At 54.6% G+C, this 18,238-nt stretch overlaps 2 protein-coding genes across 2 annotated transcripts; both read left to right on the top strand.

The window, feature by feature from the left end:
* Nucleotides 1-918: 918 nt before the first annotated feature.
* COL26b_004715 (uncharacterized protein) lies at nucleotides 919-2,022 on the top strand (the record flags this gene model as incomplete). The annotated part of the gene is made up of 1 exon (XM_053177584.1): nucleotides 919-2,022. One exon carries the CDS (start codon nucleotides 919-921, stop codon nucleotides 2,020-2,022), a length of 1,104 nt encoding a protein of 367 aa, XP_053038477.1.
* A 15,062-nt stretch (nucleotides 2,023-17,084) lies between these two features.
* COL26b_004714 (uncharacterized protein) lies at nucleotides 17,085-18,238 on the top strand (the record flags this gene model as incomplete). Its single annotated transcript, XM_053177583.1, has 4 exons — nucleotides 17,085-17,098; nucleotides 17,178-17,268; nucleotides 17,323-17,468; nucleotides 17,638-18,238. The coding sequence occupies 4 exons, from the start codon at nucleotides 17,085-17,087 to the stop codon at nucleotides 18,236-18,238; spliced, it is 852 nt and encodes a 283-aa protein (XP_053038476.1).

The raw sequence follows: 18,238 nt of genomic DNA, 5'->3' as shown, positions 1-18,238 counted from the left end.
CACACGATACCACCACTGATAGCTGTTTCGGCTTTGGAGAACGGGGATTTGTAATTTTTTGTTTGGGGAATGGAATTGTACGGTTTACAGCTACGTGCTTCACGTATTCGAGATTGCAGCATCGGTCAAGTAACAAGATGCCTCTCGCAATAAATACTATAAAATCCAAAAAAAAAAAAAAAAAAAAAACACTCGGGGTTTTTTTCAATATGCATCATTGAAAGTGTCGTGAAGGCTTCAATTTTTGGGTCGTGGTACCTCGCAGTGAAAATACCTTAGAAGGCAGGGGCTCAAGTGGAGGGTCCCTCCTTCTCCCCCGCGTTCCCGATAATCCATGCAGATGCCATCTTATCGCGTTATCCAATTCACCCAAGATAATCGGTTTAGTGGGGCTCGGGTGATCCTCAGCCTTTCCGCTGCCGCTGCCGCCTAACGTGCTGAGGCTGACTAATATCAATCGCCTGTTCTCTCAATGTCGAAAGGAAATCTACCGAACAAAGGCAACCTAGACCCATACACAACCACCGCCGAAAACAGGGCCCCAACAAGACGTCCTGCCACGACCCGAGCCTCACATTTCCGACGAGAGCGTATCGCACAAAAACAAATACCAGGCTTGCAGTTTCCTTTCCCTGCGTGCGCGTGCCATTCTGGGCAGTGAGAGTGGTGGACCAGGCAAGCGATCCTCCATCGGCAAATCAACCAAAACCTGGAATCTAGGAAGCACACCCAGCCAGTTTGGTGCTTATCAATTGCGACATCGACTCAACCGAGAAATAAGAATCGAGAAGGAACTCCGATCCGGTACCCGTGACACCGCAGTCATCCATCAGTTCGCTATAGCATCAGCAACCTTCACCGAGACACCACCGGACGTTCCTCCGCTAGCCGAGTGATAACCCGCCCACCAACGCCAACATGTCCAACAACGCCGTTGGCAACGTCTATGAGCAGATTATCAATGAGGTAATCAACTCATCGCGCGTCGATTTCGAGGAGGGCGGTGTAGACGAGAACGTGTTGGAGGAACTTAAGAAGGGCTGGCAGGAGAAGTTATCGCAACTCGAGGTCGCAAGCTTCCCATGGGATCCCAAACCAGATGCTGCACCCCCCGCTGCTCCCGCACCCGCACCTGCCGCACCCCCACCGCAAGCCGCCCAGTACTCGCAGGCCCAGCTGAGTCCTCAGCTGCCTCTGCAAGGCGTTCCGCTTCCTGGTCCTGCCCCCGGAAACCCTGCTATTAAGGAGGAACCATACATCAAGCCCGAGCCTGGCGTCCAGAATGTTGCCTTGAACCCGTCTCAACAGGAAGGTAGCAACCAGGCTGCCTTCCGCGCTGCCCAGCACATCAGAGGTCAGTTCGGCGAGAAGGGTGCCGGCTCAATCAACGCGATTCAGTCCTCTGCTACAAACAGACCCGCCGGCCAGCCTCCCATGCCGCAAATGCCCGGCCAGCCTGCCCAGCAACATTATCGCCCACCCCAGCCGCAGGGCCAACAACAGCGGCCTGCAAGCAACGGTCAGCCTGGCGTGAACCCCTCGCAGACTGATGGCGCCGATGATGACTTCGACTTCGAGGGCGTCCTGATGCAGCGCAACGCTGACGGCACTCAGCGTGAGCTCGGCCGCGTCGACATTGATCGCATGATCCATGCGCGAATTGCTGCCAACGCAAAGAGCATGGAGGGTGGCGGTCTTATGCTGCCTCTCCAAGAGGCTACGAAACACAAGGCCGCGGCCACCTCGCGCTCCAAGGGCAAGGAACATGGCGTTGCCCCCTACGATGGCTATGACGATGATGAGCTCGACGAAGATGCAATCAACTCGGATCTCGACGACCCTGATGAGGATAAGGATGATGACGAAGTCGACGACGAGGGTCTGGGCCACATCATGCTCTGCATGTACGACAAGGTCCAGCGCGTCAAGAACAAGTGGAAGTGTATCCTCAAGGACGGTGTCCTTACGGTGAACGGCAAGGAGTACGTTTTCCACAAGGCTACCGGCGAGTACGAGTGGTAAAGCGGCCCTTCCGCACACACCCGAGATACACACCTAGGCAAACCGACTAGCTTCCTCGGGTATGTCGAACCTCGAGCTGGAAATTGCGATTCTATAGACTGGCACGAAGCCAAAATGGCTCGCCCGCCAGAGCCTCGTCGCTATACTTCTGGTCTCTTTTTGCGACAGTTGCCCATATCAATTTCATCATCTATGCGGTTCTCGCTTCGTCACAGCGCAGGCACGGGAAACGAGAAATGTGGAAAAGACTGCACCTCGCGATCAGCACCTTCGACTTGGCCACAGCCTCTTCCTTCGCTCTTAAAATTTTTGCGTTATGAAGTACGAAGTGGTCAAGGGTGCGTAGTCACGAGCGGCGAGAAGGCGAGAGTATGATTAAAAGTTTTCTTAACCGGGGAAAGGGACGACGAGCAACGCAGTCTGGCAGTTTGGTCCGTCCATTTAGGGAGAGGTGCAAGGGACACAGAGTTTTCTTTTCCTTCTTCGTTCGCGTTAGGGAGGCTTTTCTATGGAATGCGGGCCTCCTTTTTACGACAACACAACAACCAAAAAAAGTGTACAACAGCACCCATGGGTTTTCTCTAGAATAGAACTGCTGCCACAACATTCCTCGCGTGCCTCGGGGTGAGACCGGTCCGTCTTTAGCAGGCTGCTAAGCTGTTCAAGCTTTTGCTTGAATGTGACATTTCAGAAAGGGAGCTCGCGAGTCCCCACCGACGTTTTCCAAAAGCTAGCGATTCTTTTCTTTTCTGGCACATATGATTCCATCACTCTGTTAAGGTTTAAGACAAGAGACAGGTCTAGCCAGCGACACATCCCATCCCGCGGAGGTAGCCCTCTCTCTCTCTCTCTCTCTTGCTGATGGTGGTGGTGTGTTGAAGCGAACAAACGCCCGTCGGGCCTTCTCTCCAATCCCCCCCGCCCTTCCATTGAAGCCGAGACATGCCTCACGCTCTCGCTTCAACCCGTCACCGCTTCTTCGAAGGTGAGTCTTGTGGAACGCGAGATGCTGTTCTTCTGAATCATCATGGGAAGAAAGAGGCCGGGGAGGGCCCGCGCGGGCGGCCCCCCAAGTGCCGTCGTGGTGGGCGCTATCTGAACGTGAGTTTGAAACATGTGGCATCGCTAAGAGCTTTTCGGGTGCCGGCTCGAGTTTGTTTGCTTGCTTTTTCTTCTGTCCTGGTTGTCTTTGCTATCAGGGTGCGCTTCGGTCCTCTGAAATCTCCGTGTCCGTCTTGGTGATGGGGCCAAGAGGAGACGGGGGAGTATGGATAGATGATGCCAGCAGATGTGGAAACGTGATGATGTTTAGTCTTGGAACTATCGCGGGCAGCTGCTCGGAGGTCAAATACCGGCCGTGTATCTGGATCAAAAATAAGCAGGCTGCAGATGCCACGATCCAGTATCAGACAACACCCAATGTCCTACTAGCTCGTAGGGGCACGTCGATCCCCGGTCACTTACAGAATTCAGTCGCTCACAATCCTTTTGATCAAGGAATGGAACACCGAGTGGGATATATCCCTGGTATAGTTGAGGCTCGGGAGGCCCTGGTATCTTGAGCCTGGTGAGGGATGGCTGCTGCCTCGGGGAGTTGGGCCTTTCACAAAAAGCTGCGCGGTATCTCACACGACGGTGATAGCAATGTCGAAACCAGCATACGCTGCGGCCCTCAAGCGTTGTCTTCCTTTCCGTGGTCTTGCCTGAATATCTGACTGCCGTCAGAAGTGTCTTCTCATGGGAAGCTTTCTGGCTAGTCGTGCGTCTCGAACGAGGTGCGAGGAACGGCGTACTGTCGCGACCCGATGACGATGCACAATATACATCTACTGCTGCTAATATACAGGCCATACGGCATGTCCTTGTGCTGTCCTGACCGTGTGTGAACTCCGTAGTCGGTGTAGATGATAACAACGATTATCAAGGAAAAATGGCACGTCGTTCCGCACCGCCTCGTTCTAGTCCATCAGTCGACGCCTGCTTGGAGCGACTACGTGAGTCCGTACCTAGATCACGGTCCTGCTGTTTTCTATAGTTGTTCAAGTTGGATGAGACAGAGTCGATAAGAAGATGGGCTTCACCTTCCTTGAACGTCACGAATACAAGCTACAACACAGGCTGAATCGAACCTATTCCGTCACCAGTGTATGTACGAAGCAAGTGACAATATGACCAAGACAATTTGCAGCACTGTCCTTCAATACTAAAGGCATTTTGACCGATGATTGACACGCTTGAGCATCCTGATGTGTGAAAGCTCAGATTTCCACTCCGCTTTAGACACCGCGTGATGTATGCCGCTTTTATACCAAACCGAGAATTAGCTAGCATGGACAACTTTCAATGGCACACTCAAAGAAACGTTCCACTGCTGCTCGCATTAGTCTGATTCATTCCAGCCGTCACCGAGGCACGTCGTCTTCCTCCCATGATGCTTAGGTCTCTTTTCGAGGCACCGCCCTCTTCGCAGCCGCCAAGAAATGCCACGATGTCACGAAACGGACATTTGATCCCGCGGAAAACGGTTTTACGATTGCGTGAATTGCACAAGCGATAGCTCCGCGGAGCAGCAAGCCCCCCTTCTCACCCCGTGGCAAAAACCAGAACTGCCAGCAAGCCACGAAAGGCATTTTGGCGAGGGTCCCGCACCGGAACGGAACGTCGATCACCACAGCCTGATCATCGAATTTTCCCATCGCCTCTCACACACCTCTAAACTCGATGGCGACGCCCACGAAACCTCGCTTGGTAACCTCTTTTCATCCCCATCAACCGAGCGAGAGACTCCCCCTCCCAAGAAACTAGCCGGTGGGCAGCCAGATTGCGGGCAGAAAGATTCGCGCGTTGCCGTCGTCGTTACCGAAGCAAAGCCGGGAGAGACTACCACAAACGAACCGACGACAAACCAGAGAGCCTCTTTCCTTCCCCGCTTGCTTCGAAGAAGCAGGCGAGCCGTACATATGTGTCGTGGCCAGAGTCGAAAGGCACGCGTCTATTTCGGCCTCATTCCGAATGCGGTGGGGAACGCAACCAAGTACCGACGTTGCATCCTGCATTACGGGCTACACACACAGGCCGTAAGGAAACTGCTACTTTGCAATGTTAAAAAGAGTCAAGAAACAGCGGCTGTCCCCCGATGAAGTTCGGTTGTGACCACCGAGCAATTACCGGGGGGCCAATGTAAAGTCGAGGAGGTTGGGATGTTGAAATGGCGAACCGCGAGCCTTCTTGCTCCAGTCTCGAAGGGGCTGGTTCTGCACATACGTACATAATCTGATGGACAAGCATTGTCGTCGAGCGGTGCCCACTTGATCTCCAGACCCAACCGCGTGCTTTATTCCGCGTGCTCAAAGATCCTCGTCGCTGTGATGACAACCCGCAGCAGGTATTTGTGCAGAAGGACAGCGACATAGTTGCACCGGGGCCGCTGTTCCGCGAGGACAGGGTTTCATTCAAATTGTATGGCTGTTTGAAGAGCGCTTCATCAAGGGCTTGACCATGGCTGAATGCGCGAAACCCCGTCCCAACCCCATCTCACCTTTCTTTGGAGGAGAGCATGATGGCCCACCGACTTCAAATTCCGCACCCCATGCTCGTGTCCGATTGCTCAACGGTATCCGTACAAGCACGTATCGATCGATGGACAGGCTGGAATCGACCCAAGTGGACAATGCCATGGCTATCGTTTCATCGAGCGCGCGTCGCGCACAACTTTGTCTCCAGCCTCTGAGCCATGTATCGTGCAAAAAGCACACCGACACTGGTACGGCCCGTTGAGGGGCCTTGATGCGCGTGCAGCGCAGAGGAACCACTGCAGGACAGGGAAGGTCTCGACGGGAAACTCGCAGACGAGAGCCCTGTCCCACATGCTTGCCCAGTGATGGGCGAGACGCCTGGTCCCGGATCATGGATCACACCGACATGTTCTTCCTGCAACTCTGCCACTCTCTCCAACAAGTGGCAACCCCGGCGTGGTTTAGGCGCTAAAACCCGCCGCCCCGACTTTGCGTGACGAGGCCGGTTCTGTTTTAAACACACACGGCGGCGGCGGCGGCGGCAAATCGCCCTCACGAGGGGCCGGCGTGGACCATGGGCGGCCGACCGCCCGTTGGCAATCTGATGTGTCAGCGCCTACGACCAACATCACCGTTTGTATTGTCCTCATAATAACCCTGTTCCCGTGGTCTTCAGCATCGACCGATACAGTTTGGCCCAAGGTTCCGAAGCCGAGTCAAAAGTCCTAGGGAGATTGAGCGGGTTAAGCGAAGAGGCACAGCAAACGGACGAGCCAATTGGGCTTGGCAACACGTTCTCGCGGCTGCCTGTCAATGTTGGAGTTGCGCCAGAGTGCGAACTTGGACCCGGGAGTTTGGAACCGCTATTGCAGGATTCCGTCCAGGATCCTGTGCCTTGTTTCCCAGCTTCGGTCGGAGATTTTGCTCTTCACTGTTCGTTGCGCCGGCTGTAAGCTGCTTGAATTGGAAACAGTGTAATTAATGTAATCAACTGTGGGTTTGGGTGATGGAACTTCACCCGGTCGTAAGACGGATGACCATGCTGTGCCGCATTCCTTCTGTTGTTGACCACCCTTTTCCCAAACCTATGTATGATCAACAACACTTGCAGATTGCAATCGTGTCTAAGGCCACTCGGTGTTTGGTACAAGGTGGATTTGCGCCATGTTTAGTGTCATCCAAGCCGGGGTCCTGGGTGGCTAGGACATCGCGAAAGAATTCGATAGTTCAGAGAACTTTGGCCTAGATTCTCGGTCTCACGTTGGGGTAACAACGAGATGGACGTTGGCTGCATTGCGATCGGCGGTCGAGGCTAACAAGAAGGCACCGCCGGCGTTGCTTTGCCGCACCTGAAGCAGAGCTGCCGGGCCTTGACTTGTTACTAAGTAAGTATGTACTCTGTATGTTGATAGAAGAACCGGGTGACTGGCAGAATGTGACATTCCCTCGGCAGGTTCCGGAAAAGTTTAGTTGGCAGGGAGTATTCCCAAAGTGCAAAGCAGTGAGATCCGTTCGAATTGCTTCTTTCCAACCTCTGGCTGCGACAATTGTTTTCCCTGGCCTATGTCCCTTTGCAGCCATGGGCTGAGGAAATAGTAATTGCCGAACGTTGTCGGAAGCATCACAGGGTTGGTCCATGTTCGCACGGCCAAGTGTCCTGCTTCCACGGGAGACTTCGACTGGGTTTTTCATTCGGCCCCAGCAATTGGCCAACCGCTACTCCAATGCGGTGCAACAAATGACCCATTCGTGCCTGCTCATTTCACAATGTCTTGAGAGCCAACCACAGGTGTAGAACGGCATGTAGCGAATTCGGCCAGACTGGCGGTATGGTTGCTTTCCAACGCGAAAGCCCCTGTGGCAGCCAGGGTTTTGCTAACACCCCGGAAAGGCTGTAAGCTGCGTGTCAAGCTGAAAGGCCTGGCCTCTCGGACGATGTAACCAACACCATTATTGTGTTGCATAGACAGCTATTTGGAACCCCTGGCTGGCAGAACGAGGTGTCCAGTTGTAGTCCTTGGACAGATAAGTCAGGAGGCGAGTGAGCCCGGCTCGAAAAGTGACTTTGTGAATCTAACAGCGCGTGACGATGACACTCAGCCGCGAGTCGCGACCGTGGGTTTCCAATGCTGGCTCGCTCGGTTTGCGGGGAAACCAAGATGACTCGAAAAAAACATCGACCGTCTGTGTGGCCGGCAAAGGTGCCCCCAGACCAGACCTAGGTAGCTACGGTACAAGCAAAAGTGCCTTGACACCGGTTATGTTCGATTAAAGTTTGGCGCCGTCTATGCCATCCAATATCTCTCGTAGTAGAGCTTTGTATCCGACCTGAGCGTAACTTGGCTGTCCCGTCGCTACGGTACGGTGTCGGTTCTGCAAGCCGCAATCACGGCGCAGCAGATGAGAAGGAGGTGTGATGATGTCTTATCCCGGGCAAGGGTCCATTTGTCGGTCGAGCTGGAACGCGGCAAGGGGATGGATGAGGTACGGATAGAAAGGAGGAGTCTAAAGGAGGTGCTTCGATGCGCGTCGTCCGCGGTGCCTCGGGTTCGTAAGCCTGTTGTAAGGCCCCCAAGCAAGGCCCACATCGTTCTGCTCATCTTCCTTTCCGCCCAGGTAGGTGACTCAGGTGACGGGCTAGTGGCGGTGTCCGGGGTGTCGTTGGCTGCTCCAAGTGCAAAGCCCGGTAGCGCCTGAACCAGATTGTCGGGTCCGTAGGCTCAGGGGTCAAGGGTCGACGAGAATCATCACCGCTGCCAGCTCATCTAACCCCGACGTCAGCCTCAAACACCACTACGGACCCTGGGTTGTATTTGTATGCACCGCCGACCAGAACGAGTAAAGGCGTGGAATAGTCGCCAGCAAAGGCCAATCATCCGGAGGTGCCCTAGACAGCCACCACCCACCCCTTCGGTCCAGCATGCTGGGAAGGATCGCGACTTCAATTTCAATCTTGGAAGCCGAGGGTCAACTTGGGACAAAGGAGGGGCCATCCTCATCGAACACTCTCCAGGTCCGAGGCTAGCTTAAACAAAGGATAAGGGGACGTCGAATGGCGTAGACCGTGATAAATGTACATTAACCGCTTAAGGACTTGCTCGCCCCCTCGTGGGAGCATTACCGCTCCCGCCGATCGACGCCAACTAGCTGGGACGCGTGACTTCCAGGCGTCGCCGGTCGTCGTCAACGGACGTGATTTTGCCATTTGATTTACTTGGTAGCGAAGCAATACCGCAATACAACAATTTGTGAGCATGATCTTCGTCTCGGCCATTGCAAACTCGGTGGCTTGCGCCACGCAGACAGACAGGACGCGAATGTCGCTGCGAACGAGGTGCCTGCCGTGCTGCAGAAACAAGCGGCTGCATGATGTGATGCAATGCACCGAGGCGTGCCAGGCTCTTGGGAACACAGCTCGGTGTCATTGAGCTCCGATCCATCTCCCCAACACTCTGTTTCTGGTGTCAAGGACCCGTGTCAAGGATCCGAGGGGGTACCAACGAACAGCGGTGCATGCGTTTCTGTGGATGGGTAACATCGACTGTCACAGCAAATGTCCGCGAAGGAACAAAACCTGGCAGGATCTCGTGGGCCCAGCGACGCCCCGATACGGAGGTTGACGGGTATGAGGAGAAGATCTCTCTCCGGCCTTGCAGCTTGCACGGGGAACACCCCCTTGGAGGCCTTGCTACGGCGGTTTCCGGAACTGTCTCAGTGGTCTTCCAGATTCGTACTGCAATGGAGCGACTGTGATGTAGGTCTCAGACCTCCCTAGGGAGGTTGATTATCATGTAATGAACTTGTCGGCGCGTTTTCCGCGTGATGTCGCAAGCTAAGTGGCTGGGCTCGATGCAATAGTCGTCAGTGTCCCTGGAAATCCGAATCGCACCTCGTGGGGCATTGGTGGGTGGGAATTCCGAGAACCTGGGTGCTCCGACGTCACCCCTGCAGAGCAGAAGAGGTACGTATTGCCCAAGGCGAGGTACCTCGTCCTCGCCTCGCGGTAGACGAGGCCGAGGTGTACGAGGTGTTGTTGAATGGGCTTGTCCGTTGGTTTGTGTTCGTAGGCGAACCTCGGTTTGTCCTGGAGGCTACTACCCAAGTCGGGCCGGGCATGTCGCGGTGTCGGGATTCATGTCGTGACAGAGGGATGCCGTTCGATATGACAATCAGTTCAGTCTAGACATGCCCATCAGCGATTGGCACGAGCATGAGACTCGCTTGGAACGTCATCTTGAGGGTGTGGTATACGGTTGGAGATTGTGGTGACTCTCCATCAGCACAGATAAGGATGCGAATGCCGGCTCTATTTGGTGAAACTCGGCGGCGCAGCCTATACGCAGCGGAAGTAATGACTGGGATGTTGTCGTGGCCGAGGCAGAACGATACGTAAAAGTTGACAGTGCGATGGTTGGGTTTGGTTCGTCTTTGTCGCTGTTGTTTCTGCAAAGTGCCTCCACAAATGTTCGTCCCGAGACACTGGGTGATGGCGAAGTACTTTGCCAATTTCTGCACCAAGGAAGTCCCTTGGGCATGGGCCGTTTCTTGATCCTCGTCTCCCGCCAGCTTGCTTTTCTCGACGGAAAGCCTTCATGGCCTTCCGCGAGAGACAAGGCACAAGGATGACGGTGGTGAGCCAGTCAGGCTCGACAGGTCGAATGGGCCGAGGTGGCATCAGGGAAGCGACCGGGTCGGTGAGTCGGTACCGCGGGATGCAAGTTGACGGGATGTGCTTCGTTTGTTTCGTAGTCGACGTTGCACTCGATTGGCCAGGGCAAGCAAGCCACCAACCATCACAACACCACCGACTGGCATGATGCACGGCTTCTGCGGCGTCGCATCTGTTGGACGAGATCGGCAACTTAGCTCAGGACAGCACCTGTTGGGCTCTCGGGCGATTGTCCTGGAATGGCGCGCATCGATGAGCTATTTTGTCTGGTTGAATGAGGCGGCATTTCTGCTTCATCCGGCCGTCGCCTGCCGGAGGGGTGGTCGATCCAGACTCGACTCCCAGGGTGTCCCGCTGGTCTGGAGAAGCAGAGCGGCGTCCAGGTCCAGGTCCATGTCTAATGTAATGGCAAAGTTTGTATCCGCAACGCGCATGGAGGCGGCGGCGGCAGCATCTATCATTATTGGTGACGTGGATGCGGTGTGTTCGCGCTGCTGCACTGCACTGCACTGCACTGCACTGCAGCCTTGACATTGAGGGGCCAAGGAAAACCGGAGACAACGACGTGAGCTGGACCGTGGACTGGAGTGCGCAGCGATGTGCGGCGTGATGTGATGTTGTCTGAGAGGTGCATCGGTCAAGTGGTGGTTGATGGAAGGAGTAAGAGACATGTCTTTGCTGGAGAGCATTGCTGGCTGAACCAACCTACCCAACTACGGATACCTTAACTGCCCGACTGCTCTCTCATTCGCTACGGCAGACTGCCCGCCAACTGTGATAGGACGACTTAGGCAGAGACAGGAAGGGCAACCACTCCAAAATTAGAGTGAAATCATCTCAATCCGTAAGGCATTCTAGCGCGCGCCTGCAGAGGTGAACCTGGCAGAGACGACGGGTTGGTCCGGTTGGGTTGGCAGAGGCAAGACATCGAGCCTGACGGCAATCATCCAACCTAACACATGCAACTGCGGTCCGAAACTCTTCCCACTGCAAGTCGGAAGCTCCGTCTCTGCCTTCCTAGTAACCACGGCCAGGTCGCTGTTGAGTGAGTCGTAAGCGCGCCTGCCTCATCCCACTTCCCTTTCCCAATGCTTGGCATCAGTAACAAAAGTCTTGGGAAGCTACTCATGTGGAGGAGGGCAACCCAGGAATTCCATAAAGTTAACCTAGGTAGTGGTAGCCAGACGAGCCCGAGTCACTCGCAAGGGGAGGAGTCCAGCGGGATGGGCAAGTGAATAACACCTACGGAGACATACATAGTAAGGTAGCGTAAGGTCACCTAAGGTAGGTATCCGTAGTCTCTCTCGCCTTGCAGTCTACAGTCTGCAGTCTGCATTTGCTTCCCCTCCCCACCTATCCCATGTCATGCCGTGACACTCACTGGCTTCTCAAGGGAATCCAGGATGTTTCACCGAATCAGGGTCGAGAGAAGGGACGCACGATTGGTATGGAGGCGCGGGAAGAGTTGCAAGGGCCCCCCTAGTGGACGACCTAAGATGGCTTACAGGGAATCTTATGAAAGAACTTCTCGAGAAGGGGGAAGGAAAAGAAACCAGCCGGGGCAAAGAGGGCTTGCCGGGGCTCCTGGTCGTTTCTAGCCGCAGGTTCTGGGACCTTGACCTTGCCAGGGAGGACCAAGACAGTCTGAACGGGCACTAAAAACCGTCGTCCACAGCCAGGCGTCGGGTCCCGAGTGATTTTGAGTCCATCGTAAGGCTTGCTGGCTGCTACTACTTACCTTACGTTGGGAAAGGCGACAGAGGGGTCAGTCAATTGCTGACGCAAACACGGGTTCGATATACCATGGACATGGCAGGGCACAGCAGGGCAGACCAGAGCAGAGCAGAGAAGAGCAAATGATTGAAACCCCCAGCCAGGCCAGGTCTTCATTGCCTTCCTTGCCCTATGCAGCTGGTCTTGTCTGGTAAACTAGCCCAAGGAGGTGAGGTGACGGAACATGAAGAGTGGGAATCTGAAATCTGCAGGCGGATACCCTCCCCTGGCCCTCTCCACCAAGCTACCCTACTGGTAGACGTACAGTAGCGCGGAGTACTGTGTAGTGTGGTGGTCTGCATGGCTATGCAGTTGATCCCAACCGGGCTTCTGGAGGGGAGGCTGGAGTCTGGACGCAGGAAGGAAATGAGTGCACCAGACAAACAGAGACTGAGAGGCGGATGGCCCCGTATGACACACAAAGAGAAAGCCATGTGCGTCTTCGGTCTGCCTTGCCTCGCCTTGCCTTGACATCAACGGACTTTGAGAGACAGAGAGGGAAAAGACAGGATTCGAGGGTGCCGTGCACTAAGACGGTTCAGGCGTGACACGCCACACAGGGCCAAAAGGCTCGCACTCAGCGGGGGCCAAGCCATCACTACTGCGGAAGGTAAGGCAAGTTCTAGCAAGGTGCAGACAGACGCAGTGTACGGTACCTGCGTACCGACTGTACCTTCTACCGCCGCGGGATGGCTTAGGGCAGAGCTCCGAGGCAGGAGAAGGACATGTTCAGGAACTGTACTTTCCGTACCCAAGGTACTGCGTACGAAGTAGAAGAAGCAAAAGTAGGGTGGGTGGGATGGAGAGAGGGGACGACGAGAGGAGGGCTGGCGGATTGGACGGAACATGGCAGAATGCACACAACCTTCCAGTGCCAAATAAAAATCAACGCCCCGGGAGACGGGTTACCAGCAACCATCCATCCATCCGTCCATCCCCCTTTGCATGTTGCCGTCGTCATACCTTGACTCCTGGACTGGACTCCTCCAGTCTACAGGGCAGGGCAGGACATACACCCTTACCGCAGTCGAACGAACGAATTGAATTACACTACGCCCCTCCGATCCTGTTGGTGGATTCGGCCCCATGTCATGGCTCCCCCCTCCGTGAACGACTTTGCCCTCCTCGACCTCGTCCGTCCTAATCAATATTGTTGAAGTCTCCGTCCCGTTCCTTACCTATAACGACCCTATCTATCCATCTGCGTACTCGCGTTTCTCGACCAAGCAGAATTGTCGGCCGCTGTGTCATAGTCGTGACCTCTAGTCCGGGGTCAGGTGAAATTGCAAGCGAGGTTGAGATGACTAGCCCTTACCGCACACGTCTTGCGTATTTCCGGGCCTGGACGGGGCTGCCATGATGGTATTTTGGAGCAAAAGAAAAGAGAGACAAGGACTGGGGAGACAAGAGAGGAGGAGAGGCCATCGACTACCTTGGACCTTGCCTGTCTTGCACTACTACGGCTTGGAGGCATTGCATATTTACAAGCCTGGTCGTGTCCAAGCTCCATCCATCCATCATCAATCACATCGACACCCACAGGGCCACCAGGGGTGGGAGGCAGACTCGGGAGAGTCTTGTCCCCCCTCCCCTTCCCACCCAAGCCCCGGGGCGGTGACAGGACAGACATGATTGAAATGGCAACCGCAGCGAGCGATTGTGGACAGGGGACAGGGGAGAGAAAGAAAGGCATTGGAATCGAAGATGGACAATTTGAAAAGAAAAACATGCCCACTAATTGTACTTAACAGTGGGAAGTCCCCCGAACGATGAGACGCGGAGAGGAGGCGTCCGCAGTCTAGTTTTACCTCTCTCATTCTTTCTCCTCTCTTCTAGAACATCATACGACGACAGGCTAGACTGAGCAATCTGTCTTTAACATACTAAGGCAGTATACTTTTGCTGTCTTTGGCACCATCCACAATACCAACCAGACCACAACGACGAGACGACAGACAGAGACAGATACAATACAGAGACAGATAATACTACGCAGCACGCAGCACCAATCCTTTCCGCGTCTTGTCTTTGCACCAACACCACACAGGGGAGAGAGGGGCAAGCCCAGGCGCATACATACAACAATTGTGGACAGACGGGGACCTGCCGGGCGTGGTGCAGTGCAGCTGCGCTTGTTCTTCACTTGCATCGGCGTCTTTTGATTGCTTCCGCCGTCCAGGGTTCACCCCCCTCTTCCAACGTTGCAGGACAGCAGCAGCAGCAGCGAGCCCACACCTGTCTTTAAACTTAGCAGGTGGCCTGTCCTGGCTTGGTGGTGCAGCGCAGCAGCTCGCTCATAGACACAGACCGACTTCCAGGTTGGAGCTACTCTACTCTCCGTTCCTGGTACGGTACCTTTTCTCTGGTGTACCTCTCTTTACCTTGAGGTACCTTGCCTTAACGGATAGTTACCTGCCTTGCCTACCTACCCTACCTTACCTAGTACCCAGGTGGTAAACCTGGGCTCATCGTCAAAGACGGGGAGTGCCTGGCTTTGCAGTGGCTCTGTTCTTTCTGCCCGTGTTTTTAGTCGGCTACCAAGTCGAGTACCTCCAAGGACCCTGCTGCGTAAGTGTTTCTCTGGCCCGTCGCCCCTTGGTGTTACGCCGACGCCATCCATACTCGCTCGTCCTGCTGGATCTAACAACATCCCGTCAGTGCCTTACCTAGTACCTTAGTAGTGGTGCCGTCTGGTCGTGGTAGTGGTAGTAGTGGTGGTGCTGCTGTTGCTTTTATGCTGCCCTGGATTCCACTTACCGACCGACACCTCCCCTCCCCTCCCCGTCCCGTCACTTACAGACAGATCCTGTACAAGAACCTGGGGCCTGGACATTTTTCCCCTTCCTTTTAATACTGGGTGCATCCCATCCCGCCAGATCGCTGTTCCTCCCGCTCCCGCCCGTCGCCGAAACGAAACCCGACAGACAGACCAGACCCAACCAGACCTGCTTGCTGGCTTGACCTGCCCGACTGGGTATCTTCACAAATCACCGCACCGCACCGCACCGTAGCGTAGCTCACACACCTTGCATCTCCATACCTTACCTACATCACCACACCTTAACCTGCCCGCCTTACCTTACCTTACCTTACCTCGCATCACACACGCCTCATCACATCACCTTGCGTCGGCCTTGACCTTCAACTCGACCCTGACCTCGAACTCGACCTCGACCTTGACCGTGACCGTGACCGCGACCGGCCTCAACTTCGACCTCAAACACGGCCCCCGAATCTCAACCACCATTCAGCTTCTGCCCTTGGTTTCTGCCATTCTTTCTTTGCTTCTGCCGCACCACCCTCACCTCATCATCGCAAACTTGGGCCCGTTGAACGACCTTGTCTCGAGTCCAGCTCATCACAAACTTGACCCTACTCATAGGCTGGCTTATACACGATTTGTGCCAAGGCTTCTTGACATAGCCGTTTTTGAGAACTCGACCCCAACAATCAATCACTCAGACTCAGCCCAGCCCAGCCCGACCCGACCAACGGTTCTCGCCTCTTGCGACGCTGCCCATCGTTTCGCAACCTATCGCCTCGAGCCAACCTGCACACGACGAGGGCGAAAAAGGCCGATTACCGCAGCACCGGTCCCCGTCTGTACGACCTCCTCGACTTGTGCAATCCCAAACGAACCCCCGGTCTTCTCTTACTTCACCAGCATCTCGACCAACTAGTCTCTGTGCAAAGGTATGTCAACAACTACTTGCTCTCAACCTTCGTTGTCTTGCCTTGCATCCCATCCCAGCCCAACCCACCCGCCTCAATCGCTGTCTGTCCATCTCAAACCTCAAGACGAGCTTCCGTCTCACGGAGACAAACACACAAACGCATACATATGCAACCTGCACCAATTTCCCACTCTTCATCTCCTATGCCATGTTGGCGGCCATGATTGCGACCTCTCCCATGCAGGTACATGTACTCGCACGCTGGCCAGCCTTTAAGCACGCGGCCCTTTTCTCCCTGCCCTAGCATGCGAGTTACCACCACCTCGACCCCATGTCACCCACCCTCCCCATCATTCGAAAGCGGAACGAGACTTGATGTGTTTTTTTTTTTGTCTCTCCTCTTACTTTCTTTCTTTGGTCGCATCCTTCTCAGCCGACCTGTTGGCTGGGCCATGAGTTGTCGTGGTCCCGCGCCAGCAACCTTGTCAAAGAGGCCGCTGTAATGGCGAGAGCAGAGAGATCGTGTATACGCGCGCGTCCGTCCGCGCCTGCGCGTGTTGTCCGGCCATCAGTGCAAGTGCACTGCCAAATGCAAGAGTATGGCGTTGTCTTGCCCGTCCGGTTTTGTTCTGGTCATGCCAGCAACAGACAGACAGCAACTTGCTTTCCCCTGCCATAGTTGTGGTGGAATCCTTGCCTAATCGGGAGTGTTCTATCGTGTATTGTTGTCGAGGTGTGTCTGTGTGAGTGAGAGGGAGGGCGGTGTCAGTGTAAGGTACCATGGCTCTTGGAATACAAGAAGTCGAGTTACCCAGCTTCTTCTTCGCAGCAACCAATTCCGCTACATCGTTCCCAGAGCCATCGGCCCCTTTTCTTGCTGTTCGCTGTTACATCTGTCGTGGGTTATTGCCTCTCGCTCCCCCTCACTCTCGACACCCTCACTCGAGCCCGCCCTCGTTTGGGTCGCATTCCCCATAAAAAGCCTGCCCCTCGGTGGCCATTTTTCCCTGGATGAATGACATCCAGCCTGGCTCTGTGCGTGTGTGCGTGCTGCTCCCATCCCATTAACTTAGGTTGCTGCTGCAGCTGCCTTCGCCTTGCCGCGCTACCACCGTCATCTCGTTTCGTTTCCCTCTCAGACTCACTACTGCACCTACTTTAAATTGCTTTGCTGTCTCATTCCCACTTCTTCAGCCCAATTCCCCTTTCTCCATGTTTCAGAATCGCCAGTGTCACATCATACACCAGCCCTTCTCCAAGTCCTCGCAGCTCTAGCTTCAAACGACGCTAACCCAATAACTTGCGCAGAGTCTGGTCCAGTATTTGCTGCTCAACATCTGCTCTTAGACACCCTTCAGGCTGTACGGTCATACAACGCTACGCCATTCGTCACCGCCATCCGTCTGTCCAAAATCCACACGCATGGTAGCCATGTCTCAACAAAGGTATGTAGGTCCTCAATGGCAGGCCGCAGCATGCGTGCTTCGTACTGAGTACTAAGATGCTGACTCTGATGCGCAATAGTGGGACTTCAGAGGTGCCAGGCGACTATGCTGAAAATGGGCGCACTTATGGCGGGTATCGTAGTGGTAAATACCTACTTCCCGTGGATGACGTGCGTTTCCAATGATTCCTTTCCCTGAGGTCTTCAAGCTGACAAGATGAGCAGGAGGAACAAGACAGACTTGACATTTTCCACAACATGATCTCTATTGCAAGGAACAAGGCACTCTACAGCATTCCCGACCCACCAGCAGGCTCTCGCATTATCGATCTCGGAGCAGGCACTGGGTTTTGGGCGATCGAGGTTGCCGAGTAAGACACCCACTGCGTGATACACCTCCCACGCTCAAACGACTGAAATAGCTGACAAGGACCATCTCAGCAAGCTTCATTGGGCCCAAAAGGCCCCCGAGAGCATCATCGGACTCGATCTTTCCTTAATTCAACCCGGCAGGTATGTGTTTTGCGGTGCTCAACGTAGCCATGGCGTGGGCTCACCTTTCGCCATTAGCATCCCCCCGACTGTCAAGTTCGTGCGTGCCGACGTCGAAGATCCGTGGCAGTATCCTGAGCAATACTTTGACTTCGTCCACATGCAAATGATGCTCGGCTCCATGCGAGACTGGCAACAACTGTACAACAGAAGTTTCAGGCACCTGAAGCCTGGAGGCTTCATTGAGCAGGTGGAAATCGAATGGGTTTTCCGTTGTGACGATAATACTCTTTCGCCGAATTCACCTCTCCGCCAATGGGGCGTCGTGCTGTCTCAGGCGATGAGAAGGTTCGGTGCTCCCATCGACATCTTCGACACAAAGGCCGCCCTTGAATCCACGGGTTTCACAAACTTCAGCCAGCAGGTGATCAACCTGCCAATCAACCCATGGGTGCGCCCTGATGAACATGAGGAGGAACTCGGCCGCTGGTTCAATCTCGGGCTTACCCACGGCCTCCAAGCGATGACAATGGCACCATTCACCCGGTACGCGCCAGAACCCTGGACTGCCAATCAAGTAAACCAGTTCGTGGAAGTGCTTAAGCAGGAGCTCTGCCGACTCAGCGTCCACGCCTACTGCAGAATGTGA

The sequence above is a fragment of the Colletotrichum chrysophilum genome (assembly GCF_026319265.1).
Source record: "Colletotrichum chrysophilum strain AFK26 chromosome Unknown scaffold_29, whole genome shotgun sequence".
Classification (NCBI taxonomy): Eukaryota; Fungi; Ascomycota; class Sordariomycetes; order Glomerellales; family Glomerellaceae; genus Colletotrichum; species Colletotrichum chrysophilum.
This window is presented reverse-complemented; position numbering and strand designations above follow the sequence as displayed.